This window comes from Eubalaena glacialis, chromosome 4 (genome assembly GCF_028564815.1).
Source record: "Eubalaena glacialis isolate mEubGla1 chromosome 4, mEubGla1.1.hap2.+ XY, whole genome shotgun sequence".
In the NCBI taxonomy this organism is placed as follows: domain Eukaryota; kingdom Metazoa; phylum Chordata; class Mammalia; order Artiodactyla; family Balaenidae; genus Eubalaena; species Eubalaena glacialis.
This window is the reverse complement of record NC_083719.1, coordinates 26,138,014-26,160,671: the sequence shown is the minus strand read 5'-3', so window position 1 is coordinate 26,160,671 and position 22,658 is coordinate 26,138,014. Positions and strand designations below refer to the sequence as shown.

Here is a 22,658-nt window from a genome sequence, read left to right as displayed (position 1 = left end):
CTTTACTTTCAAGATGTATTGAGAATGAACAAGGAAAGTCTTGATACATTTCCAAAAGTTAGAAATTATATGGGCCACTTTCTGACCTCAATTGCTATAAAACTATACATTAATAATTCAAGGTTTTTTAAGAAAAACCTTGAAAATTCATAATTATGCTCTTAAATTTACTTGTTTCAAAAAAAAAGAGCAAAACTGCAGTCACACCTTATTTGGAAAAATGACCTTGAGATTGCTGCAAATCAAAACTTGCAGGATGTAACCAATTCTATATCGATAAGTAAAATTCATGTCTTATGTAATGGTAATTAAGAACAGTACTCTAGGATCTGACAGATTTGGGGTCAATTATTAGTTTTCCCAACTTTGTTATTGAGCAAAGTAATCTAACTTTTTTTAAGCCTCAGTGGCTTTGTCTAAAATAAGGACAGTTATACTTGCCTTATTGAGTGGTGAGGGGTCATTGAGATAATACACGTAAAACACTTAGAACTGGGCCCAGTAGTGCCAAATAAATGGTAACTGTATATATAATTATTATCTGATCACTTGACTCTAGAAATTGGTAGAGTATAAGAAAAGCAGAAAAAGGGATTTAAAGATAAAAGAAATTAATGAAATAGAAAATAGAACTGAAGTACTATAATAATATTTGTAAATAAATGCAAGATTTCTTTGATAGGCCGTACAATTTAAAAAGTGGCAAATCAAGAAAAGAAAAACATACATTCCATTAAGTATAAGAAAGAATGTATTATTATAGGAATGAAGGAGGTTTAAAAATTATTGTATGTTGGTATAAGTACAGATATTTTATTTGAGAGATTTAAAAACTTGGATGTGATGGGTTGTTTTCTATGAAAACAAAAATTACAAACCTTACACAAGAAGCAGAAAATTTTAATAGGCTGATAACCATGGAAAAAAGGTGAAAAAGGTGAATTTGTGCCACTTTCAAAAAAGTTTTAAACTATTTTAGAATACTGATGAAGATGGAAGGAAAGCTCAGCTCATGCTGTGATACCAGGAAAATCCAAATGGCAAAACCTAATCAATGAAAAGAAACCGCAAAACAATCTCTTATGAATAGGGATATGAAAATACTGATAGTATATTAGCAAGTTGTTTTCAGTTGTGTGTTAAAAGAATTGAGAGATTATTCCAAGATTGCATGGGAAGATAGGTTAGTATTAGGAGATCTGTAACTGTAATCCTTTGTGTCAGAATCTGTAGGGTTATCTCAGTACCTGCCTATTAGATATTTAAAATAAAGTCACATCCATTTATGAGTAGAAACTGGTAAGCCTCGAGTATAAGCAGACTTCTTTAACATGATGGAGAACATTATCTCGTGACGAACATGATTGATACCATCTCAGAAGAGCCAAATTCAATGTTGAAACCTTATAGACCTTCCCATACACATTAGACAAAAAGACAAGGGGGCCCAATTGCCTACCACTGTCACCTGATGCATAGCTAAATCAACAAGCAAACAAAAAACATTGCATCCTTGTGTGTCCCAGGTATTGTACTGGTGCGGTGATATAGTCATTAACAAGAGTCCCCACTTTTCAGGAATAAGAAAGTTAAGTACTGTGAGAAGTGCTTTTGGTAGAGCAATTACATGTTGCTCTGGGAACACAGCAGTCGATAACTCAGTTTAGGGTAGTCACAGAGAAATTGACATTTTACTGATACCTAGAGTATGAGTAGGAATGCATGAGGGAAGGGGGATGGTAGGGGAAGAGAGAGAGCAGGTGTGAAGGTTGCAGTATGGAGAAATGGTCTCAGAGGATCAAGCCTGGAGGTTGGGAAATGAGTTTAGAAGGCTTTTGTTAGTAATCCACAGAAGAAATGATTGTGCCTAGACCGGCACAGTGACAGTGGCGATGGGGAAAGGTAGAGGTAATTGAGAGATCGATGAGGGAGGCAGGAGGACTTGATAACTGATCGTGAGGAAGAGGCGGCAGCAGTCATCACTGAGGTCTGGTGTTCCCGTTTGAGGGCTGGGAACGCTAAGAAACAGGTAAAGGAAGAGTTCAATTCGGGGCAAGTGGGATTTGAGAATCTGTGAGACAACCAGATGGAATTGTGTGGTAGTTATTTGGACACAGAGGTGCAAGGTTCAGAAAAGAGATCCTCACTGAAATACTAAATGCCATGGATTAGATGAGGTCAACTAGGAAGAGTTTGTTCAGTGAGAAAGGGCCTGAGGAGGAGGAGAAGAAGGAGGGGATGAGGATAGGAAAAAGTCAAGATACTGTGTTGGTGGAAATCATTGAGGACCCATCTGAGGTTGATGGTTTTTAATGTGGAGTGCTAGAAATCTCTTCGGTCTACTGGTTTCTTCCCCATGCCCAGTAGCTTGTGGAGAAGGCAGAGACTTGGATTCTGTGAGTCTAACTAATGCAGTAGATGAGAAAATAAAAACTACAGATGTAAATCCTGTAAAGGAGGGAGAGTTATCATAGTTGTAATATGGCATATTGTTAAAAAACAATTTCGAGTTTGGATTTTGAAATTTGAAATTCCTGAGACACCTACCTAAAAAAGATGTTTTGCTCCTGTTTTGAAATGTCCCTCTCAAAGTGTTAAAAAAAAAAAAAAAGAAAGAAAGAAAGAAAAAAGAAAAAAAAGAATACTAATTGTTGTTCACAATAGACAACCCTGACCATCCATTATTCAAGATACCTGCCTAAGGGGATGGGGTGACGATGTCTTCTGCCTATGTTTCTTGATGATAATAATAAACATTTGGTGGGATTTTTAGTACATGTCAAAATGTCTGTGTCAAACAACCATATTAGCATTTAACTACCACTTATTAGCTGTGTGATAGTGGGCGAGTGATATAATTTCTAATTGTTTCCTCTCTAAGGGATGTTTATATCTGCCTCAGGATTCTTGTAAGGACTAAGTGTGTCAGGGTGCTTACAAGAGTGTCAGGCTCTCAGGAAGCACCACAAATGAATAAACAAACAAACAAACAAAACCACACCACTGGGAGCCAAGATTTGCCATTATTAGCTAATGATATCAGGAAAATTCAAGAGAATTAGCTAAGAAACATGAGAATTAACTCACTGAAGTTGACAGTTATAAAATAAACATACTACAATTAATAGCCTTCCTAAATACTAGGAATACCTACTTGGAAAATATAACAGGGAAAAAAATGTAGATTGACTACAGAAAATTTAAATTAATAAAAATTAAATATCTTATTAAACTTAAAAAATATATAGATCAATGGGAAGAAAACTGTAAGTATAGTAGATGACAAAGAAGATGATGTAAATGAATGGAGGGCATGCCATATTCCTGTAGTGGAAGTGGAAGACAGGGTTATAAAATACCAGTTTTCTTCCAAAAAAATCTGTAGTTTTTAGCGGCATTGGTGGTATAGTGGTGAGTATAGCTGCCTTCCAAAAAATCTATAATTTTAATGTAAGTTTGGTTGAAGTACCAGTTTTAGTAATCTAAAATTCTTCTTTGGAATAGAAGTGAGTATAATGAAGAAAAATAATAATGCACAATTTGGTATGGATATAGATAGATGAATGAAACAAATATTGAACAACATTCAAGTACATATAAAATTTTACATCTATCATGAAGCTGTTTTTTCAAATCAGAGGAGAAACTGACGTGGGAACAATTACCAAGCCATATGGAAAAAAAATTGAATTCAGATTTCTGCCTTAGGTCTTGGACAGATACAGTAAAAAAATTTAAAAGTAACTGAAGAAAATATAAAATATTTATTTAACCTTGGGATGGGAAAGGATTATAAGCGTAACACTAAGACTGGAAACAGAAACAAAAAAACCTCTAGATTTGGCCATATAAAAATTGTATGTAGCCGTAAGCAGAATTATAAGGAAAACAAAAAACTGACAAAGGTTACATTACATATGACAGCAGACAGGTGATTATTTTAATAAAAAACTCTTTCAATAAATAAAAAAGACTATAATCCTAACTTTAAAAATATTGGCATGGCATATTGACTCAGATGTTCAGAAAAGAAGTGAATGTGAAACGTGTCATTTCAGTAGTGACGAATTAAATGAGATACTCTTTTCATAAGAATGGAAAAGATTAAAAACAGTCATGTTGACAAGATGTGTAGAAATGGGAAATCACATATGGTTTTGATGGTAATCTAAACTGGTACTGCCTATCTGTAGAGAAGGCTTAAAAAAAGTACACACTCTTTGTGTGAAATAATCTGACAAGTCTGCAGAGAACACACGTGTGTTTACAGTAGCATTGTTTACAATGGCAAAAAAAAAAATAGTAACAACCTAAGTGATCAGATTTGTCAAATTATGGTATATACATATAAAAGAATAATATGAACTTATTAAAAGTGGTTCAGATATAGATGTATTGAAATAGAATGATGTTCCTGATTTACTACTGAGTTGCGGAGAGCAGGCTATAGAGTTCCTTTTTTGTTAAAACTTGTATGTTTACATATCTATATCTTTTAACACATTTGTGAAATATAGTGGTTTTCTCTGAGTGGTGTTACAGGTGATTTTTGTCTTGTTTTTGTTAATGCTTTATTATTTTTCTACAGTGAACATATATACATTTTACTTCACAGTACATTTTTTTTTCTGGTAACAAACCTAGTGATGTACATTGTAATATTTGGAAGTTATATCAATAAGTAATCAATATATATAACCCTTCTAATCACTCACCCTTTTCCCCCTGATGTATACACACTCACACTTACCCTGTCATAAAATCAGGAGTGAATGTTAGAGTTGATGGAAAAAGTTAATTTGTGACTTTGACCCAGGTGTGAACTTTCTTGGTTAATAGTGACTCTTATTATCAGGCTGCCAGTGCAACACTAATAAAGCAGTTACTCTCCGGGGCTGGATTCTCAAGGCCTTTATGGTTCCACCTAAATTTCTTGGGCTTGATTTAAAATCTATCCTATAAGTTTTTCCCTCCAAGCACATCCATAGGCTGGGCCTTTGCAAATTTCATGCCCCAGAGATTCAAGGAGATAGAATTGCTTTTTTCCTTTCTAATTGAGTTAGTATTTGTGGGGATTCGAATTAGGCAAAGTGGTGGTTCATTAAGCAGTAATACCCAGTGTGCGCTTCCAGAGAGATGCTTAGGGATAGTATAACTGGTTCACTCTTGGATTATGGTCCTCAGGCTAAATTTATGGCCAAGTTGAGACGATGTTTTCTGAAGATTTTTTTCTTTTTTCTTGGCAAAGCAGGATGTAGAGGATTCAAAACTAGTATGCTCAATGCTGAGATTGTCTATATGTGGAGATTTCCAAATATTTCCCAGATATCTTTCTCTTCTAGGAGTTATGGTTTGCCGGGTGCTTCTGAACCTGCTGGATGCACACCAGAATTACCTGGGGAGATTATTAAAAATACAGATTCTTGGGCCCCACCCCCGGAGACTGTGAATCAGTAAGTAGATCTGGGGTAGGGCCTGGGAATTTGTATTTTTAAACAAATAACTTCAGGTGATTCTGATGTCACCAGACTGGTGTCAGGGGGGTCACTGGTTTAATAAAAATGAATATGGTGGTTTGCCATGATGTTTTTCTTTTAGGTGAAAAATGAACTAAAGAGGTGAAATAGAACAGTTTTACAATGGATGAACATTTTTAATAATTAGCCTCCTTTGCCCCCTTTTGAAGTCGCTCCCCAAGTAGGGAGAAGAAGAGAGCTCGTTGGGAGGAAGAAAAAGACAGATGGAGTGACAACCAGAGCTCCGGCAAAGAGAAGAATTATAGCTCAGTCAAGGAAAAAGAGCCGGAGGAGGCGCTGCCTGACAGAAATGAGGAGGAGGAGGAAGAGCTCCTTAAGCCTGTGTGGATCCGATGCACCCACTCAGAAAGCTACTACTCCAGTGACCCCATGGATCAGGTGGTAGGTCTGAAGTAGGAGAGAAGCTGTGGACCAGAGCTTCTCAGCCTCGGAACTATGGGCATCTTGGGCCGGATAATTCCTTGTGGCGGGGCCTGCCCTGTGCATTGTCAGATGTTGAGCAGCATCTCTGGGCTCTATGCACTGGAGGCCAGTAGCACCCTCTCCTCGTTGTGATAACCAAAGCTGTCCTCTGATGTTGCCACATGTCCCCTGGGGGTGACAGAATACCCCTCCCCCCCACGCCCCATCCCCCCCCCCCGCCCCCCCCCCCCCACCCCGGTTGAGAACCACTACTGCTGTAGACAAAAGCTGCTTTACAAACGCAAGAGTGCAGCAGGTTAATGAAAGGATCTCTGCATTCTGCATTTTTTATGACACTGCTAGTCTTAATACTGGTGGTTTTGTAAGCTCTCACTCATAGCTGCTTTATGCCTTTTGTGATCTATAGCCGTGTGTGTGTGTGTGTGTGTGTGTGTGTGTGTGTGTGTGTTTTCCCCTCAAAATGAGAAACAAGGGAGAATTGAGTTTGTCTCTTACAAGTCTATCCTTGACCCAAGGTAACCATAGCAAGTTTCCCGAGCACGTTGCTGGTTTTGTGGAGTGGCAGGTGTCGTTACCTTTGGTGGGCTCTCGAGAGACTCAGCACACGTGCTGTGCGAGATGGGGCTCCTGGGGCTCAGCAGCCACACCTCATTGAAGTGGGGACCCCACGACCTCCATATGCTCACTTCTTTTCTTTCTTCCATCTCCATTTTATTTTCTGTCACTCTCCTTTCTTTTTTCTCTTTCTCTCTCCCAGTAGGTGTCATGCCTCTATCCCATTAATTTAGGTGTATTTGCCATGGGATGGACATACAGTAATGTTCATTGATTAAATGAATGAGTGAAAGAATGGATATCTACAGATTTAGGACAGAAGAGCTTGGAGATGTTAGGTTTAGTGCGTGGGGTTGATAGGAGAGCATAGCATTGTTTGGAATTTTGTAAACATAGCTTTGACTTGGACTGGGCCCTTATCTATGGGGAACTAGAGAGGAGACTCCCTTGCCTTTGAAAAAAGGGTTTGAGAAATCTCTCCTGGTGGCATGATATTTTACTTGATAAAGTAAAGCAGGGTTTTAAGTCATAGTTCACGTGATACAGGGAGGGAGAAGCTCACATACCGAGCACTGTTTGGTGCCGAAACTTTACTCCATGAATCTCAGATTATCTCATTTAATCCTTAAAACATCCCTGGAAAGTAGGCATCTGTTACTTCAGAATGTTGCTGTAAATAAGAATACTTGACTAACCGTGACTTAAACTTGCTGGGTTTATTTTTCTCAACAAGCTGTCTGGAGGGTGGTGGTGGCCGGTGTGCATTTAGTGCATCAGCGATGGCAGGGTCCTAGGTTGGCATTGCTGTCTTCTGGAGGGTCCACCACGGTTGCAGGATGCCTGCAGCAGCTCCAGGCATCACGTCCTTACACACCTCTGTCCAGACACAGATGCAGAGGGCAGTGTTGGGTGGAGCCTCGGGCGCCTGGGGATCTTTTCTTCCATCCCTTTGCCCAGAACTGCGTCGTGTGTCCTCCCCATGGATTCGTTTCCCATCTCTTCTGTAACCAATTTCCACAGACTTCACAGCTTAAAAACGATACACATTTATTACCTCACAGTTCTGTAGGTCAGAAGTCAAACTTGGGTCTCACTGGCTAAATTGAGGTACCAGTAGGGTTTCATTCCTTTCTGGAGAGAGCCTGTTTTCTTGCCCATTCAGGTTGTTGGCAGAGCTCAGTTCCTTGTGGCTGTAGGATGGAGGTCCTTGTTTCCTTGCTGGCTGGCAGGTAAGGGCTGTTTCCAGCCTCTAGAGGCCATGTGCATTCCTTGGCCCGTGGACCCCTTTCTTCATCTTCAAAGCCAGCAGCCAGCGGGTTAAGTCCCTCTTGTGCTTTGAATATCTCCTGCCTCTTCTTCCATTGCATCTCTGACTCCTGTTGGGAGAGGTTCTCTGCTTTTAAAGGCTCATATTAGGTTGGGCCCACCCACATTATCCCATCTCAAATTCTGTAGCCTTAATCACATCTGCAAAGTCCTTTCTGCTATGTAAGGTAATGTGTTCATTTTCCAGGGATTAGGACAGAGGCATTTTAGGGGTAGGGGGACTGTGGCTCAGCCTGCCTTCTGAGATCATGAGTTTTCTGCCCCAAATCTGAAGGGAATCGTGGTTCTGTAAGCAGGGAGGAATGGCAGAATGGCTGCCATGGGTATTATTATTCTTGAAATAACAAAGTTGAAGGCACTGAGGTTCAGAGCATTTAAACAGGCAGAGCTATATTTTTCCCCCTCACCTTTTTGTGGGTGTATTAAAACTCCAGTGTAGAAGGAAGGCTGATAAACCAGAAACCCAATATTGGCCTTTGTGTTTGTGCAACGTTGGGGCAGAGAGGTGGTAAGAATGTCAGAGCTATCCCAGCATCACCAGTGTCAGTAATGAGGTAGGGCTGAGGAAGAGCAGTTACCCCCTTTTGGGATAACTGCAGATTTTATGATTTAATATTCATTTTATGTCTGAAAGGTACATTTTGAAAATTACTAAGTCAAAGAGTATGGACATTTAAAGTGATTTTCAACCTGGGAGGAGAGTGGGGAAAAGTGGAAAACTTCCTCTAGGAATGCATTGCAGAACCTTGTGTTTGTGGAGTGTGTGTGTGTGTCCCTGTGTTTATGGAGTGCATGTGTTTGTGGCGGTCATTGGATTAATGTGGGATATAGACTATCAGTGACTTGCAGTAGGGGAGGGGTATATGCTCCCTAGCAGGGTGTCAGGTGTCATGAATTCTCAAGGGTTTATGATTTTTTGTTGTTGTTGTTATATCAAAAGGGCATACATAAACTTTTCTAATGTTTCTGAATGTTGGCAATGTGCATTTTCCTGAGGACTTTGTCAACCATAAATGTGTGTGTGTGATTCAGAGCATCATTGCCAGCACTGGGCATTTTGTTTTTAAATGTTTATTAAATCGAGGGTTGAAAAATGACACCTTGCTGTTACAAATCTTTGGTTACTGGTGAGCTCTCACTGTCTCTTTGGTATGACTATTACTAATATAGTTCCTAATATTGATCCTTTATTTTTCAAAGGGAGATTCTACGGTAGTTGGAACAAGTAGGCTCCGCGACTTATATGACAAATTTGAGGAAGAGTTGGGGAGCAGGCAAGAGAAGGCCAAAGCTGCTAGACCCCCATGGGAGCCTCCCAAGACGAAGCTAGATGAAGATTTAGGTGAGTCAGAAGGTACTAGACCGAGATCCTGTGCTCTTTCATTATTGCTTAATCCTGAACTTTTGGGATGTGTCCTTGAGAGTCCCAGATTGAAATTTCCTCTTGCCCATTTGATTCTCCTTAATTACAGTCAGCAGATACATAGCAATGAAACTTTCTTCTTTCTGATCTTATTTTTCCTTAGTTACATGCAGTAGAATACATAAGAGATCTCATTTGCAAGGTGTGCTGACAGTTGTGTCTCCTGTAGAATCGTCTTGTCTTAATCAGAAAGGACCACAGTCCAGCCTCCCATCAAAAGCAGGAGCCTGTTCCCGTGCCTCGTGCCTCTGATGGGCAGGCATTCCCTGCGGCCCTCCCCACTGCCAGGGTGCTCCTGGTGTGATGAGGAAACTTCAGCTATATCCCAGCTCTGTTTGAAGGTTTTTCTCTATTCACAAAGTTTCCATAACTTTCTTATATGGTGATGGTTTTTTCATGTGTGTATTCTGAGATTCCAAGTACATGCTGAGATCTTTGAGGATAGAAACTGCTTTTCACCACTTGGTGTCCTTAGTCGCTAACAGAACGCTGTTCGCAGACAAGACATTCAGCATGCCTTTTCCTGCATGTTCTCTGGCCCTCATCTGCCTACCTTCGTTATGTCTCCCTCGCTGAGAGGCAGTGTCCATGGTGGGGAAAAGCACTGACTGAACCAGCTGGCCTGGGTTTGAATCCTTGCTCCACTACTTGAAAAGTGTGATCTCGGGCAAGTGATTTAATCTCTCTGTGCCTTACTTTTCTCATCTGTAAAAGAGGGATGACAGCATCCATCTCACACAGTACACTCGAAAATACAACCATGTAAGGGTTCCTTATTACTATGCTGTACTACGTTAATCTCTTGTAGGATTAGTCGAAGTTCTAGGTCTTTTTTTTTTTTAAGTGTGGTAAAATACTTACAACATGTACATAAGACACATAAGATGTACCATTTAACCATTTTTGAATGTACGGCTCAGTAGTGTTAAGTACATTCACATTGTTGTGCAAACAACCTCCAGAACTCTTTTCATCTTGCTAAACTGACACTCTATCCACATTAAAGAACAACTCCTCAATCCTCCCTCCCCCAGCCCCTGGCAACCACCATTCTACTTTCTATCTCTATGAATTTGACTACTCTAGGTACCTCGTATGAGTAGAATCACACCATATTTGTCTTTTTGTGGCAGCCTTGTTTCATTAGCATAATTCTTGGTCTGTTTTTATCCAGTCATTTCCAAGGACTAAAATCTTCTGTTGCTACCATCGAGAGAAAAACATTTACAATCTTCAGTCTGACGTTCAGAGCCTGGCATTCATGACATTTGAGCCCCTCACTTCCAGGTTTTTTCTGTGAGGCCTTTGCTCCAGCCAGAGTCCACCCACGCTCTTGCCTCTGTGCTTTCGCCTGCAGCGCCCCATCTGTGTTCCTTTCCGCCTCATCAGCCTAACCCCACCCCCACTCTGTGCCTGGGTCGCGTGTACCCCTTCTAGGAAATCCTCAGTGACCTTTCTGGACCAATGTGGATTCACTGCACCTTTCTGAATGTGACACTTCTTACTGCTACAGTGGTTTGCATTTTCTCTGGCATTGTTCATCAAGTCTTTGCAAAAATATTTGATTCTTTGCTTCCCTCACTAGACTGTGACTTAGGATTATGGACTCTTATTATTTTTCATGGGGTTGCTTAGCAGAGTTCTAGTATGGAGTAGGCACTCGAATATTTGCTGGAAGATAAACAGCTCTCCTTATATTTAGAGGTTTGGGTTATTAGAAAGTAAGTCTCCAGGTAGAACCAGCTTGCAGATTGCTTCAGCTTCTCTCCATGTTTTCCCCTCACCACTATAGAGAGTTCCAGTGAATCCGAATGTGAGTCCGATGAGGACAGCACCTGTTCTAGCAGCTCAGACTCTGAAGTCTTCGACGTCATTGCAGAAATCAAACGCAAAAAGGCCCATCCTGACCGACTTCACGATGAACTTTGGTACAATGACCCAGGCCAGGTGCGCAGGCTTTTATGTTCTTGCTGTGAAGGTTGCGGACGCACACATCACATTTATGACTCCAGGCTCAGAAGATGCATGTTAGCTGGTACTGAAACTGAATTTTACTCAGGGCTGGGTGTCATTCTTCACAGCTTATTTCTTTTCAGCTTCTGAGTTCAGCTCCAAAGCATAAGCACCAGAGCAAGTGTTCCTTGAATCATGTTTGATGATGTTTGTAAATCCTGTGTTGGGGAACAGGATGATGGTGCTGCCTCATTAAACTTGCAGTAAATGGAAGGAGACGAGTGGTGGGATGAGGGAGAGAGCACTTGTAGTTCCTTCTAAAAGCAGTTCATCTGGAAGTTACCTTGCAGCCGTACAGTAAACAGCGTCCCAAGTCCTGTAGGACTCCATATTTCCTAGTTGGTAGTAGTCACAATGTGTTATAACTTCTCTTCCTTGTTAATAAGCATGTTTGAGCTAATTACATCATGGCTGGACATGATCATTTTTATTTTTGCTTACTATTTTATTATGAACTAATACATAATACAAACTATTAATAGTATCTATAAAAGATTTGTATTTTACAAATATACAGTACATACAGAAATAGTATCTTTAATGCATATGAAGTTATCAAGCGTAATAAAACATATCCCTATAAAAAGATAATTTAAAATTTATGTTTTATAAATAAATTCATACCATTCTATATCTTTTTTTTTTTTTTAAAGGAATTCCTTTATTTTTATTAATTATTTATTTATTTAGCTGTGTTGGGTCTTCGTTTCTGTGCAAGGGCTTTCTCTAGTTACGGCAAGCGAGGGCCACTCTTCATCGCGGTGCGCGGGCCTCTCACTATCGCGGCCTCTCTTGTTGCGGTGCACAGGCTCCAGACGCGCAGGCTCAGTAATTGTGGCTCACGGGCCCAGTTGCTCCGCGGCATGTGGGATCTTCCCAGACCAGGGCTCGAACCCGCGTTCCCTGCATTGGCAGGCAGACTCTCAACCACTGCGCCACCAGGGAAGCCCTCTATATTATTTTGAATGCTCTCCTCCTGGTTCTTATTAGATGACAGCTATCTAAATTTTTTTTTCTTGATAGAATTAATATAGTTAGAATGCCTGACAGAAGTGTACTTTCTCTGAGAACTGCTCTCTGAGAATTGAGCAGAAATGTTTGCAAATTGTCAGTGCATTTTGAAATCTTACTTTGATATATTAATCATGTATATGATCTCTTTAAACAGCTTTAGTGAGTTATAATTCACATACCATACAATTCACACAATTAAAATGTACAATTCAGTGTTTTTATGTATATTCACAGGATTGTGCAACCATCATCACAATCTAATTTTAGAGCATTTTTGTGTCCCCTAAGAGAACTCCTGTGTCCATCAGTCACTCCCCTTACCCTGTATGTGGTCATATCAAGAAGCCTATTCCTTGGTTTCTGTGGGTTCTTATTCCTGTCAGAGATTTACCAGGGCCTTCTGTACAGTCTCAACATTGTGTTTACTGTATGGTTTTGCGTCCTCTGTTCAGTTGAGCCTTATAAAGGGCTGATCTGCATTGGGGCCCAGACCCTGGTAAAAGGCAGGAATGTATGATGTCTATCTCACTTCTCCTTGAGTGAGCACTAAGTGATTTTTCCACATTTTTCATCACAACAAGTTGTGCCCAGCATTACGAATGTGTTGTGACTTTTGAGGGAATTCCATCACATCTCTGTTTGCCAGCTTTTACTTTGGATAATATCTTAATGTGATTTTTTTGTTTGTTTGTTTGTTTGTTTTAGGTAGCCACGTTATTCCTCTGCTGTACCACCTGGAGCTTTAGATTTCCCAAAAGGATAAAGAAAGTTACAGTTTTTTACTTTAATATTTCTTTTCAAAGTTTAATGAGATATTTTCATTGGGCACGGGTTACAAATCCCTGGAAATCGAAAGAAGTATGTGTGTGTATATAGAATATATATGTCTCATAATATGTCATATTTATAAATTATATATTTTAATTAATACAAAGAAAGTGAGAAATGGAACTCCACTTCCCCATACTCTAAACTGATGCTCTCATCTCCTTTTTGATTCCATATTAACCATTTATATAGAATAAACTCATGAAATTGGCTTTTAAGGCCCTTTAAGATTTTGACCTCAATTCTGCGTTTTTGGTTTTCTCACTCACACATATGGTCCATTCCATTTAGATGGGTCTCATGTCCCTGGAGCATAACATAGGATTTCTTCCTTCTCTCTTTTCTCTCATGCTGGTGCCTCGTGTAGAATAGCCACCTTCTTTTCCCGTCCTGTTCAACCCTTCACATTTTGGTTTCTTGAAGCCTGGACATTTTTCCTTTTTCTTTAAAATTACTAAGCATTTCATATGTGTGTTATTTCTCCCATGTGGTATAAGTATTCCTGGTGCTCGCTTCAGCGGTGCATACACTAAAATTAGAATAAGTATTCCTTGACTGTGTGGACCCTTAGCTATGTATCACCCTCCTTCTCCCCTTTCTACCCAGGAGGCATTCAGGATTATTCACTTATTGAATCATGTGGGTGGAGCTCATGGCAGTAAAATGAATTCAGGTGAACAAACATATACAGACTCACCTGATTAGTGTTGAAAGTTTTTCTGGTTCAGGTAGGCATTTTCTTCCCTCTGCTTCAGATACCTTTACGTCTATCTTTGAAAACATTTAATCTGCAGGTCACCTTCAAAGCATTCTATGTCTTCCTTCAGAATATAAAATAGGCTTTTCTTTTGTGAAAGAGTCATTTTTCCTGAAATAAAAAATAGGGGGAACATACTGGAAAGTGATAGGAGAAGATGGGGGCAAACAGGGCGCTGACATTGATATTTTCTGCTTGGCTGCACAAATAAGTCGGGAATCCAGCGTTGTCATACCATTTCCCTTTATCAGACAATAGAGACAGTTTGCAGCTTTATTGGTTTTGGAACATCCGTTTAATCTTCTAACCGTGACAGCCTCTTCAGAGCTTCGGTACTCATGACATTAAAACCCACACAGTTTCCGAGACATCATCGTGCATGGAGTGGATTTTCCCCCAGTAAAAACGAATTACATTCTGTTTCTGACAGATGAATGATGGCCCACTCTGCAAATGCAGTGCAAAAGCGAGACGCACGGGAATCAGGCACAGCATTTATCCTGGAGAAGAGGTAACTGGTTCAGGTTATTATATTTGTCAGCGCTGAGAAGCCAGAAGTAGACAGATGCTGTTGCTATTCTTTTCCCCGTAAATGAAATAATACCATGGAAATAGTCTTCTCATATTCCCTAATAGTCTCTGTTACTGATAATTGGAGAAGAAACGTACTTGGGTTTTGGAGGTGGAGTGGGAATGTTATCAAGGAAACTTTGGAAGGTTCATTATTTAAAATAGGCAAAGTGAATTTGAGTTGCTTTTTTATTATTTTAAGTATCCTAAAACGGTACATATTGTAATCTTCTTTCATGTTTTTGTTATAAATGGTTGTGAATCTCCCTGGAGAAATGATCTTACTGAGGTGCTGTAAGGCACATGTCCTCTTTCCTTGGGGACATGAGTGTACACCGTTGTGTTTGGTGGTCTTTGTCTGTTGTCCCCACTCAACTGGGAGTGGCACATGGACTTGTTTTACCTGTGTCACACCCCAGTCCCTGGGTTGTCAGGAACACGCCAAGTGTGTTTGCCTGATGAGTTGAATACTTTTACATCACAGAGTTATATATAACTACTCCTGTTCAGTTATTTTCCTTCGTCTTTTCCCCATTATCTTTTATCTTTACAAACTATTCTCATTAATCCCAGGATTGTCACTTTATGATTCAGCACATTATGTTTAAACATAGTTTTTGTAAATCCTTAATTTCTATATAAAACTTGTTTGAGGCCATAACAGTAATCGGACTAAAGACTATGAGCCGATGGCGGATACTTTGAACTACTTGCCTCCCTTTGACCTCATTTGTCTCTGGGAGTCGGCCAGTGTAGCGAGGGCCTGTGGGACAAGATCTGCGCTCTGTGAGTGTCCATGCGTGTGCTTCAGGCCGGGGTCTCTGCAGGCAGGGCTGCAGTGGAGACATTTCACAGGGACCAGGCAGGAAGAGTGTGGGCTTGGGACTGAGCAGAGGCGGAAGTCCACCTGTGATGGGCCTTTAAAGCCGGGCTTGTCGGAATTATCTTGCATGGGGCTGGAGTGGCTGTCATACCTGCATCTCCCTCGTCCCGAGCAAGCTGCCCTAGGAAGGGCACGACTTTGGTGGGGGGAGGGGCTCTGTAGTGGAGGCTGACCTGGAAGGAGCCGCCAGCGGCAGCTGTGTGCTGACTGCTTTTCCCACAGCTGAGCAGCAGGCCCTTCCGTGAAGGGAGATTCAGGTGGGCAGTGGTGCTGGCTGAGGACTTCTGGGCAGGCAAACCCATCCTCAGTGTACATGTGGCCCTTTTACAATGGACGGGACCTATGTAGTCAACATTCCACCAAGTGGTAGGTTGGTCTCCTCCAGGAATGGTGCCATATTGGGGGCCCAGCGTTGGTCATTGGAGGTGGCTGGCTGGACGTTCGGCAGTGGCAGTCAGCTTAGCCAGCTTAGCCTGGGGAGGTGAGGTCCATGCTGTGGGGCTCATGTGAAGCCTCTGCTACTGTGGCCGCTTCGTTCATGTGCCCACCCTGTCTACTCTAGGTGGCTAATGACCGAGGCTGGCCGGCATCATCTGGCCATGCCATTTTGTCAGCTAGATGGTTTAGAACCTCTTCCACAGTGGGTGCTCTCCCGTGAACATCCACATGTGATGGAGAGATCATTGTTCTCTCCTGTTTGTCTACCTACAAGTCTCTCCCCCAAGACCTTCTTATCCCTGATCTTCCCATCTTTTTCCTTCTAGGCCTCTGACAGCTGGCATGGCCACTTGCTTCTGCCATGAGTCCATCTATATTCTAGCCTCAGGCTACTTCTCTTTCCACACAAAGTGGATGACCAGGTACACCACCTGAAACTCCGCCCCCTGGGAAGATTCTCCCTCATCGCTGTCTCTCAGAGCCATCCCTGAATGAGGCTGTAGCACGGTCCGTTTTCGGCTTGCACCCCCGTTCTGACTGACCTGTTTGCAAACCAAGCTTGGGCTTTTCCTTATGCTTTCATCCTCCCATCCTTAGTCATCAGCTGAGGGAGGGGAGCTGATGCAACGGTGGTGGGCTTGTTTGTGCCCTCTTCTCCTGTGTGTGCTTGGTTCTGGATGTACGCCCCCTCCACCTTACCATGGATTGTTGCTGGTCCCACCCAAACTTATGCCGGGGTGGGACTGGCAGAACCCAGCTTACGATGGGCAGTTCCAGCCACATGTCTGTTTGCTGTCCCTTGGCCATGCCTTCCATATCTACCAGGGCCCAGCAGCACACCAGGAATTGCTTTTCAAAGGCATATAATTCTTCACTATAGATGGCATGGCTTGGCTCCAGAACCCCAGAGACCAGCATTGTGATTCTCCCAGTGTGGCCACAAACTCTTCTCGGCATCTTTTCCCACCAACAGTGTGGGATTTGCCGAATTGTATGGCCCCTGCAGCAGGGCTGCTTGCACTGCGGTTTGGAACTGCTGAGGCCTTTCTCACTTGAGTCACGCTCACAGATGGCAGCCTTTTGTGCCACTTTATAAATGGGCTGCAGTAATATTCCTAGCTAAGGACTGCCCTGCCTCCTGAGCCCGGGGAGGCCCATCTAGTGTTCTGCTTCCTTCTTCATTGTAGGAGGTGGATGAGGCAATAATTTTGTCTTTTACTTTGGATGGATGTCTTGGAACTCCCTAGACCGCTCCCCTAAAATGGTGTGGCTGTGGTAGACCCTGAATCTTTGCAGGGTTTCTCTCTCACCCTTTGGAGCATATCCATTTTACCAGGGCTCTTAGTTTGCTCAATGTAATAATGTCAAAGATGCGGTGGAGCAATATAACATTCTACAGTATTCCAGAAGGTCAGGGGCACCTTGGACTGTATTATGGCAGTGAGTGGGAGAAGTGGGAGAGTTAACCCGGTGGCAAACCCATAAATGTTGTCTGTTCCACATAAATGTGAACCGGTTCTGATCAGAACTGGTCCTCATCCTGATTGGGATAGAAAAGGCTACATTCAGCAGATCAGTTGCCACATACTTTGTACCTGAGGGCAGATTAATCTGCTGTAACTATGCTACAACACCTGGCACAGCAGGTGCAATTAGAGCTACTTGGTTGAGCTTGTGGTGGTATATAGTCATCCGCCAGGATCCATTTGGTTTCTTTAGGGCCCAGACTGGTGAATTAAACAGAGATGTGATAGGGGCAGTCATCCCTGTGTCATTTGGATCCTTAAGGGTGGCACTAATCTCCACCATTCCCCCAGAGTCATACTGTTTTTGAGGTCCAGGTTGGGTGGCTTCTGCTTGACCTTTCCCATCACGATGGCTCTTACTCCACAGATCAAGGACCCAGTGTGAGGTGGCGCCGTCTGCCAATTTTGTCAATTCCAGTGGTACATTTGGGAACCAGGGAAATGACCACTGGGTGGCTCTGTGGACTCAGTGGACCTACTGTAAGCCAGACCTTGACCAAGATTTTGTTTACTACCTTGGCCTTGTCTCCCCGACTCTGACAGGGATACCAGGATGATACGTCCAGTCTCTGAGTATCAATTGATTCAGACGCTGTGTCTAACACTCCTTGAACTGTCTGGCTTCTTCCTTCCCCGGTGTACAGTTATCTGAGCAAAATGGCCATAGGCCCCTTGGGGGAAGGACTGGGCCATCATGACCATTTTTGCTTGTGATAGTGTTGCAGGGCCCTTCCTCCTGCCTTCTGGCCACCTCTTCAGTCAGTGGATTTCAGTCCAGTAACTTGATCAGGCCTGGAACCGGGCAAGGGATCATGAGTGTTTACTGGAGCAGCCTACCTTCAGCCTCTTGGTTACCCAGTCTTGACTACTTCCGTTGGTACAAACTAAGGTAGTACTCTTATCAGCTACCCATTTATTTTGTGCCTAAGGACACTGTGTTGTGAAAACCACTTCCATGACTCTTTGTGGGTCACATCCCCTTGGCTGCCACTTCCGTCTTGCTGGCGATAATGATAATTGTGTGACCTGGCTTCTTATAATGAGCCCCATCGTCTGGCCTCTCTTGTTTCAGAGTCCTGTCATCCTTGATGCTGTAACCACCTCTCTTACAATCAGCCCTGGCCTGCCGAGGAGGCCACCACTGATTGTCCTAGTGAAGCTGGTGCCCCTTCACCAGCACATTCCTTTTGGCCTTGGTCAATGGCGTGTCCTCCGGGCCTTCCCATGGAATATGATTATCTGATAATATTTTTCAGTCATAGATACTCTATCCATCCCAACGTGCCCATTTCCTTGAATCTTTGAATTCATTCCTCCTCTGTCGGTCACTGCAGTTTTGGTATTTTCACTTTACTCGGCGCGGGCCATCGCTTTTTCATGCTTTTAGGAGATGTCTTAGTAGGGAGTTCTCAGCATCTCCTGACATCCTTGAATCCTGAGTGCTCCCAAGTCAGTAAGCTCTTCCCTAAGTAGCTGTATGTTCTGGTCCTTTTGCTCGAGCACTCCCAGCATCTGGTCGTGTGTGGACCCCTGCTGCCGGCCCGTGCTGGTGCCAGCTGGTTCTTACAGTTCCTTTGGGATAGTATGTCTCCTCTCAGCACCTTCCCAGCTGTAAAATGTGAAACCAGTTATGATGTGAAATGACCCTAATTATAAGTCTGTTGTGAGGTCGGAGGCTGACTGGGTGCCGGGAGAGTGAGGACAGTGTTGCCTTCGGGGGCTTTCATTGTCTTCAGACAGGTGAGTGCTTGCTCTTAACAGACAAGGATGGGCCACCTCTGAAGAGGCAGAAGGTTTAGAGGTGTCTGAGGAGTCCAAACCTGTATGTCTCATCCCGGGTTTTCATATCCCTGACTTTGGCATAACAGACCTACCTTGGTTGGCTGTTAACTAGTCTTTAAGGTCCACCCACTCGGACAGGTAACCCTGGGCTTGGTCCTGGTGCTCTCTGACCTCTCACTGCCGGTGGTAAGAGCCTCTTTGTGTGCAATAGCAGGCTTTCACATCTGGCTTCTAGCTGCCTTTCCTTCTCCTCTGCTGCTGCATTTCTGTAGAGTAGTGGTTCTCTTAAGTGCAGCCTTCCAACTAGTATCAGCATCACCTGGGGCCTTGTGAGAAATGCAGATTCTCAGCCTGCCTCAGCTGCTGACTTAGAAACTTCTGGGTGTGGGGAGCAAGCAATCTGAGATCACACTAAAGTTTGAAGAGCATGGTAAAGCATCAGTGGTGCTCGGCAATAGCCATCCATCCCATTATCCTTACAGCTACCGGTCTCTCATAGTTTTAAACACCTGGTGCATTGCACCTGCTTCCACTGGTACAGTCTCCCAATTCAGCGTCTTTGAAAGTTTCAATTGGCCTGTTATCTGGTGCCAGGGGCTGTGTGCTCCACCAGCCACCGTGATGGGTTCCTTTCTGCTAGTTGGATGGTAAGTGATTCAGCTCCAAAACCCTATCTTATCTCCTGCTTTCTTGGATCACTTCTGGTGCCAACTGTCACACATTGGATTCTCCAAAAGCAGATGCTAAGATGAAGTTTGGGGTGCATGTTTCTTAGGGATCTTCGCCTGTGAGAGGAAGAGGATATTAGCAGCATTGGACAGGTGGATTAGTCTAACTATGAGTCAGCCCCAGCAAAGCCCCTGTCAACCTGGTGATGATCCAGGGAATGAGCATTGCCCATTCAAGTTGGGCTGGGGGGCTGGGCCTTTGTACCTCTGCCTCGCTCAGTACATGCCTGACGTCAGGTGAGGGACCTCTGCAGTTGACACAGATCCTGAAGGAGCCGACAGCTGGAGACTGCTGCCCATGCTCTTCACAGTAGGCAGCAAGTCCTTCCTTGAAAGATGGTCTGGGTCACCCATCGTTGTGTCTGTCACAACGTACCCAGTGATTCCACTGATGCTTCTGTCGCTTGCTGTTTTCCTTTTCCCATCTTAAGCTCTGTGCATATTCTGTCCACCACCTCTTCTGCTTCCTGCATTTCTGGTTCCCTCTATTTTTATTCAGCATATTTAACCCTTTCACTTTTTTCCCCTTCCTATTATAACCTACTGCTGTTACTTCTGAGATTATTCTTCTTGCTTTCTGGGGGGTTTTTTTGTTGTTTTTTTAGTTTATTGAGAGGTTAGCCAAAGGTCAATTATTATGTTATTATAAATGAAAGGAAGATAGTCATGGAAATTTAGATCTAGAGAGATCTATATGTTGTATTGTACATGAGTCGGTGGGTTGAATGCCAGTGACCAGCAGCCCTTTTTTTTTTTTTTTTTTTTTAATTATTTTTTTTTAATTTATTTTTTTTGGCTGTGTTGGGTCTTCGTTTCTGTGCGAGGGCTTTCTCTAGTTGTGGCAAGCGGGGGCCACTCTTCATCGCGGTGCGCGGGCCTCTCACTATCACGGCCTCTCTTGTTGCGGAGCACAGGCTCCAGATGCGCAGGCTCAGCAGTTGTGGCTCACGGGCCTAGTTGCTCCGCGGCATGTGGGATCTTCCCAGACCAGGGCTCGAACCCATGTCCCCTGCATTAGCAGGCAGATTCTCAACCACTGCGCCACCAGGGAAGCCCAGCCCATTTTTATCTATCTAGTTAATGGTAAAGTGAATACTGTTCTTCCCTACCAGTTTGTAAAGGAACACACATACAACCTCTTTTGTCAGATGTGAATCTAGAAAATACAGTCTATTTTTAAATAACAGTATTTTGCTGCTTTACTCTTAAACTCATTTTTATTTTTCCCCTCAGGCCATCAAGCCCTGTCGTCCTATGACCAACAATGCTGGCAGACTTTTCCACTATCGAATTACAGTCTCACCTCCTACAAACTTTTTAGTGAGTTCCTAACAAAATCAGATTTCATTTGTTTAAAAATGTAGTAAATAGGTTCTATGTGTGTACATAGGTTAAAATGTGAATTGGTTAAATATGGATTCAGTTCTTAAATGTTCTTTCTTTTAAAAACATTTTATTTTTATGCCAATAAAATTGACCTTTATCATAATGACTTTTATTTTTGGCTTCCTCTCATTATACTACTTTCTGTATCTTTTTTCATTTTTATTGTTGATACCACATAATAGCCAGTGAATTATGGAGAGCTTGTTTGTTGGAGCTATGGAGTTGGACGAATGCAGAGAATGCTTGTGCATCTCTTAAAAATCAGCAAATAGCTTATATATTATCTATATATTATGACCATAAGTATTGCATATATGACAGTGATAATAATACCTAATGTTTGTTGACTATGGTACTAGGCACCATTCTAAGTATTTGACATGTATTAAGTTATTTCACACACAAAAAAACCGATGAGGTAGGTATTATTATCCCCACTCTGCAGGTGGGGCAGTCGTCCATGTTTTACAGATAAGGTTAAGCCGCTTGCTCTAGATTATTCAGGCAGTAAGTGGCACAGTGAGGACTGGAGCCTGGGCAGACTGACTTCACGGTGCATGGCTGTATGCCATTCCACTGTGCCATACTGCCTTTTCACAGTACAAAATTAATTAATTCTGGTTACTTTTTTAATTAAGAGATTTCAGTTTCAAAATTAGATTATTAATAATTATTTTAACAACTTTATTGAGATATAATTAATATACCATAAAACTCACCCATTTAAAGTATATATTTCATGATATTTAGTCTTTTCACAGAATTGTGAAACCATCACCTCAATCTAATTTTAGAACATTTTCATCATCTCCCAAAGAAAACCTGTACTTATTAGCAGTCAATTCTTTCCCACCCCACAGCCTTCAGAAACTACTAAGGTACTCTCTGTCTTTATCATTTGCCTATTCTAGATATTTCATATGAATGGAATCATAGAATATGTGATCTTTTGGCTTCTTCCACTTACCATAATGTTTTCAAGATTCATCCATGTTGTAGTACGTAACTTCATTCCTTTTTATGGCCAAGTAACATTCCACTGTATGGATATACCATATTTTATTTATCCATTCATCAGTTGATGAACATTTGTGTGGTATCCACTTTTGGGCTATTATAATAATGCTGCTGTGAATGTTTGTATATAAGTTTTTGTGTGGATGTATGTTTTCCTTTCCCTTGAGTAAATCTAGGACTAGAGTTGCTGGATTGTGTGGTAACTATATATTTCATATTTGGAGGAACTACCAAACTGTTTTCCCAAGTGGCTGTACCATTACCATTTCACTAGAAGTTCTTTCATAATATTTAATTTAGACCAGCTTTGTTGAGTTATTCAAATGGGAAGTAACAGTAATATTGGAAAAACAAATAATATGCATTTGGATATTCTTTATTTCTCCCCACCCACCCAAGTTCTTCATATGTGTGTGTGTGTGTGTGTGTGTGTATAAATGTTTAGAAGAATA

The 22,658-nt window shown here is 42.0% G+C and overlaps 1 protein-coding gene across 6 annotated transcripts in view; it reads left to right on the top strand.

The window, feature by feature from the left end:
• DROSHA (drosha ribonuclease III) overlaps positions 1-22,658 on the top strand; it is a 123,783-nt gene that overhangs the window by 8,950 nt on the left and 92,175 nt on the right. For 4 of the 6 annotated variants that reach the window (XM_061189150.1, XM_061189149.1, XM_061189147.1 and 1 more), the window contains 6 exons: positions 5,343-5,453; positions 5,687-5,918; positions 9,042-9,183; positions 11,057-11,211; positions 14,307-14,387; positions 21,037-21,123. In XM_061189150.1, coding sequence (XP_061045133.1) covers positions 5,343-5,453; positions 5,687-5,918; positions 9,042-9,183; positions 11,057-11,211; positions 14,307-14,387; positions 21,037-21,123 — 808 coding nt within the window. The remainder of the gene's footprint in view (positions 1-5,342; positions 5,454-5,686; positions 5,919-9,041; positions 9,184-11,056; positions 11,212-14,306; positions 14,388-21,036; positions 21,124-22,658) is intronic. The other 2 variants (XM_061189152.1, XM_061189151.1) reach the window with 1 other exon arrangement.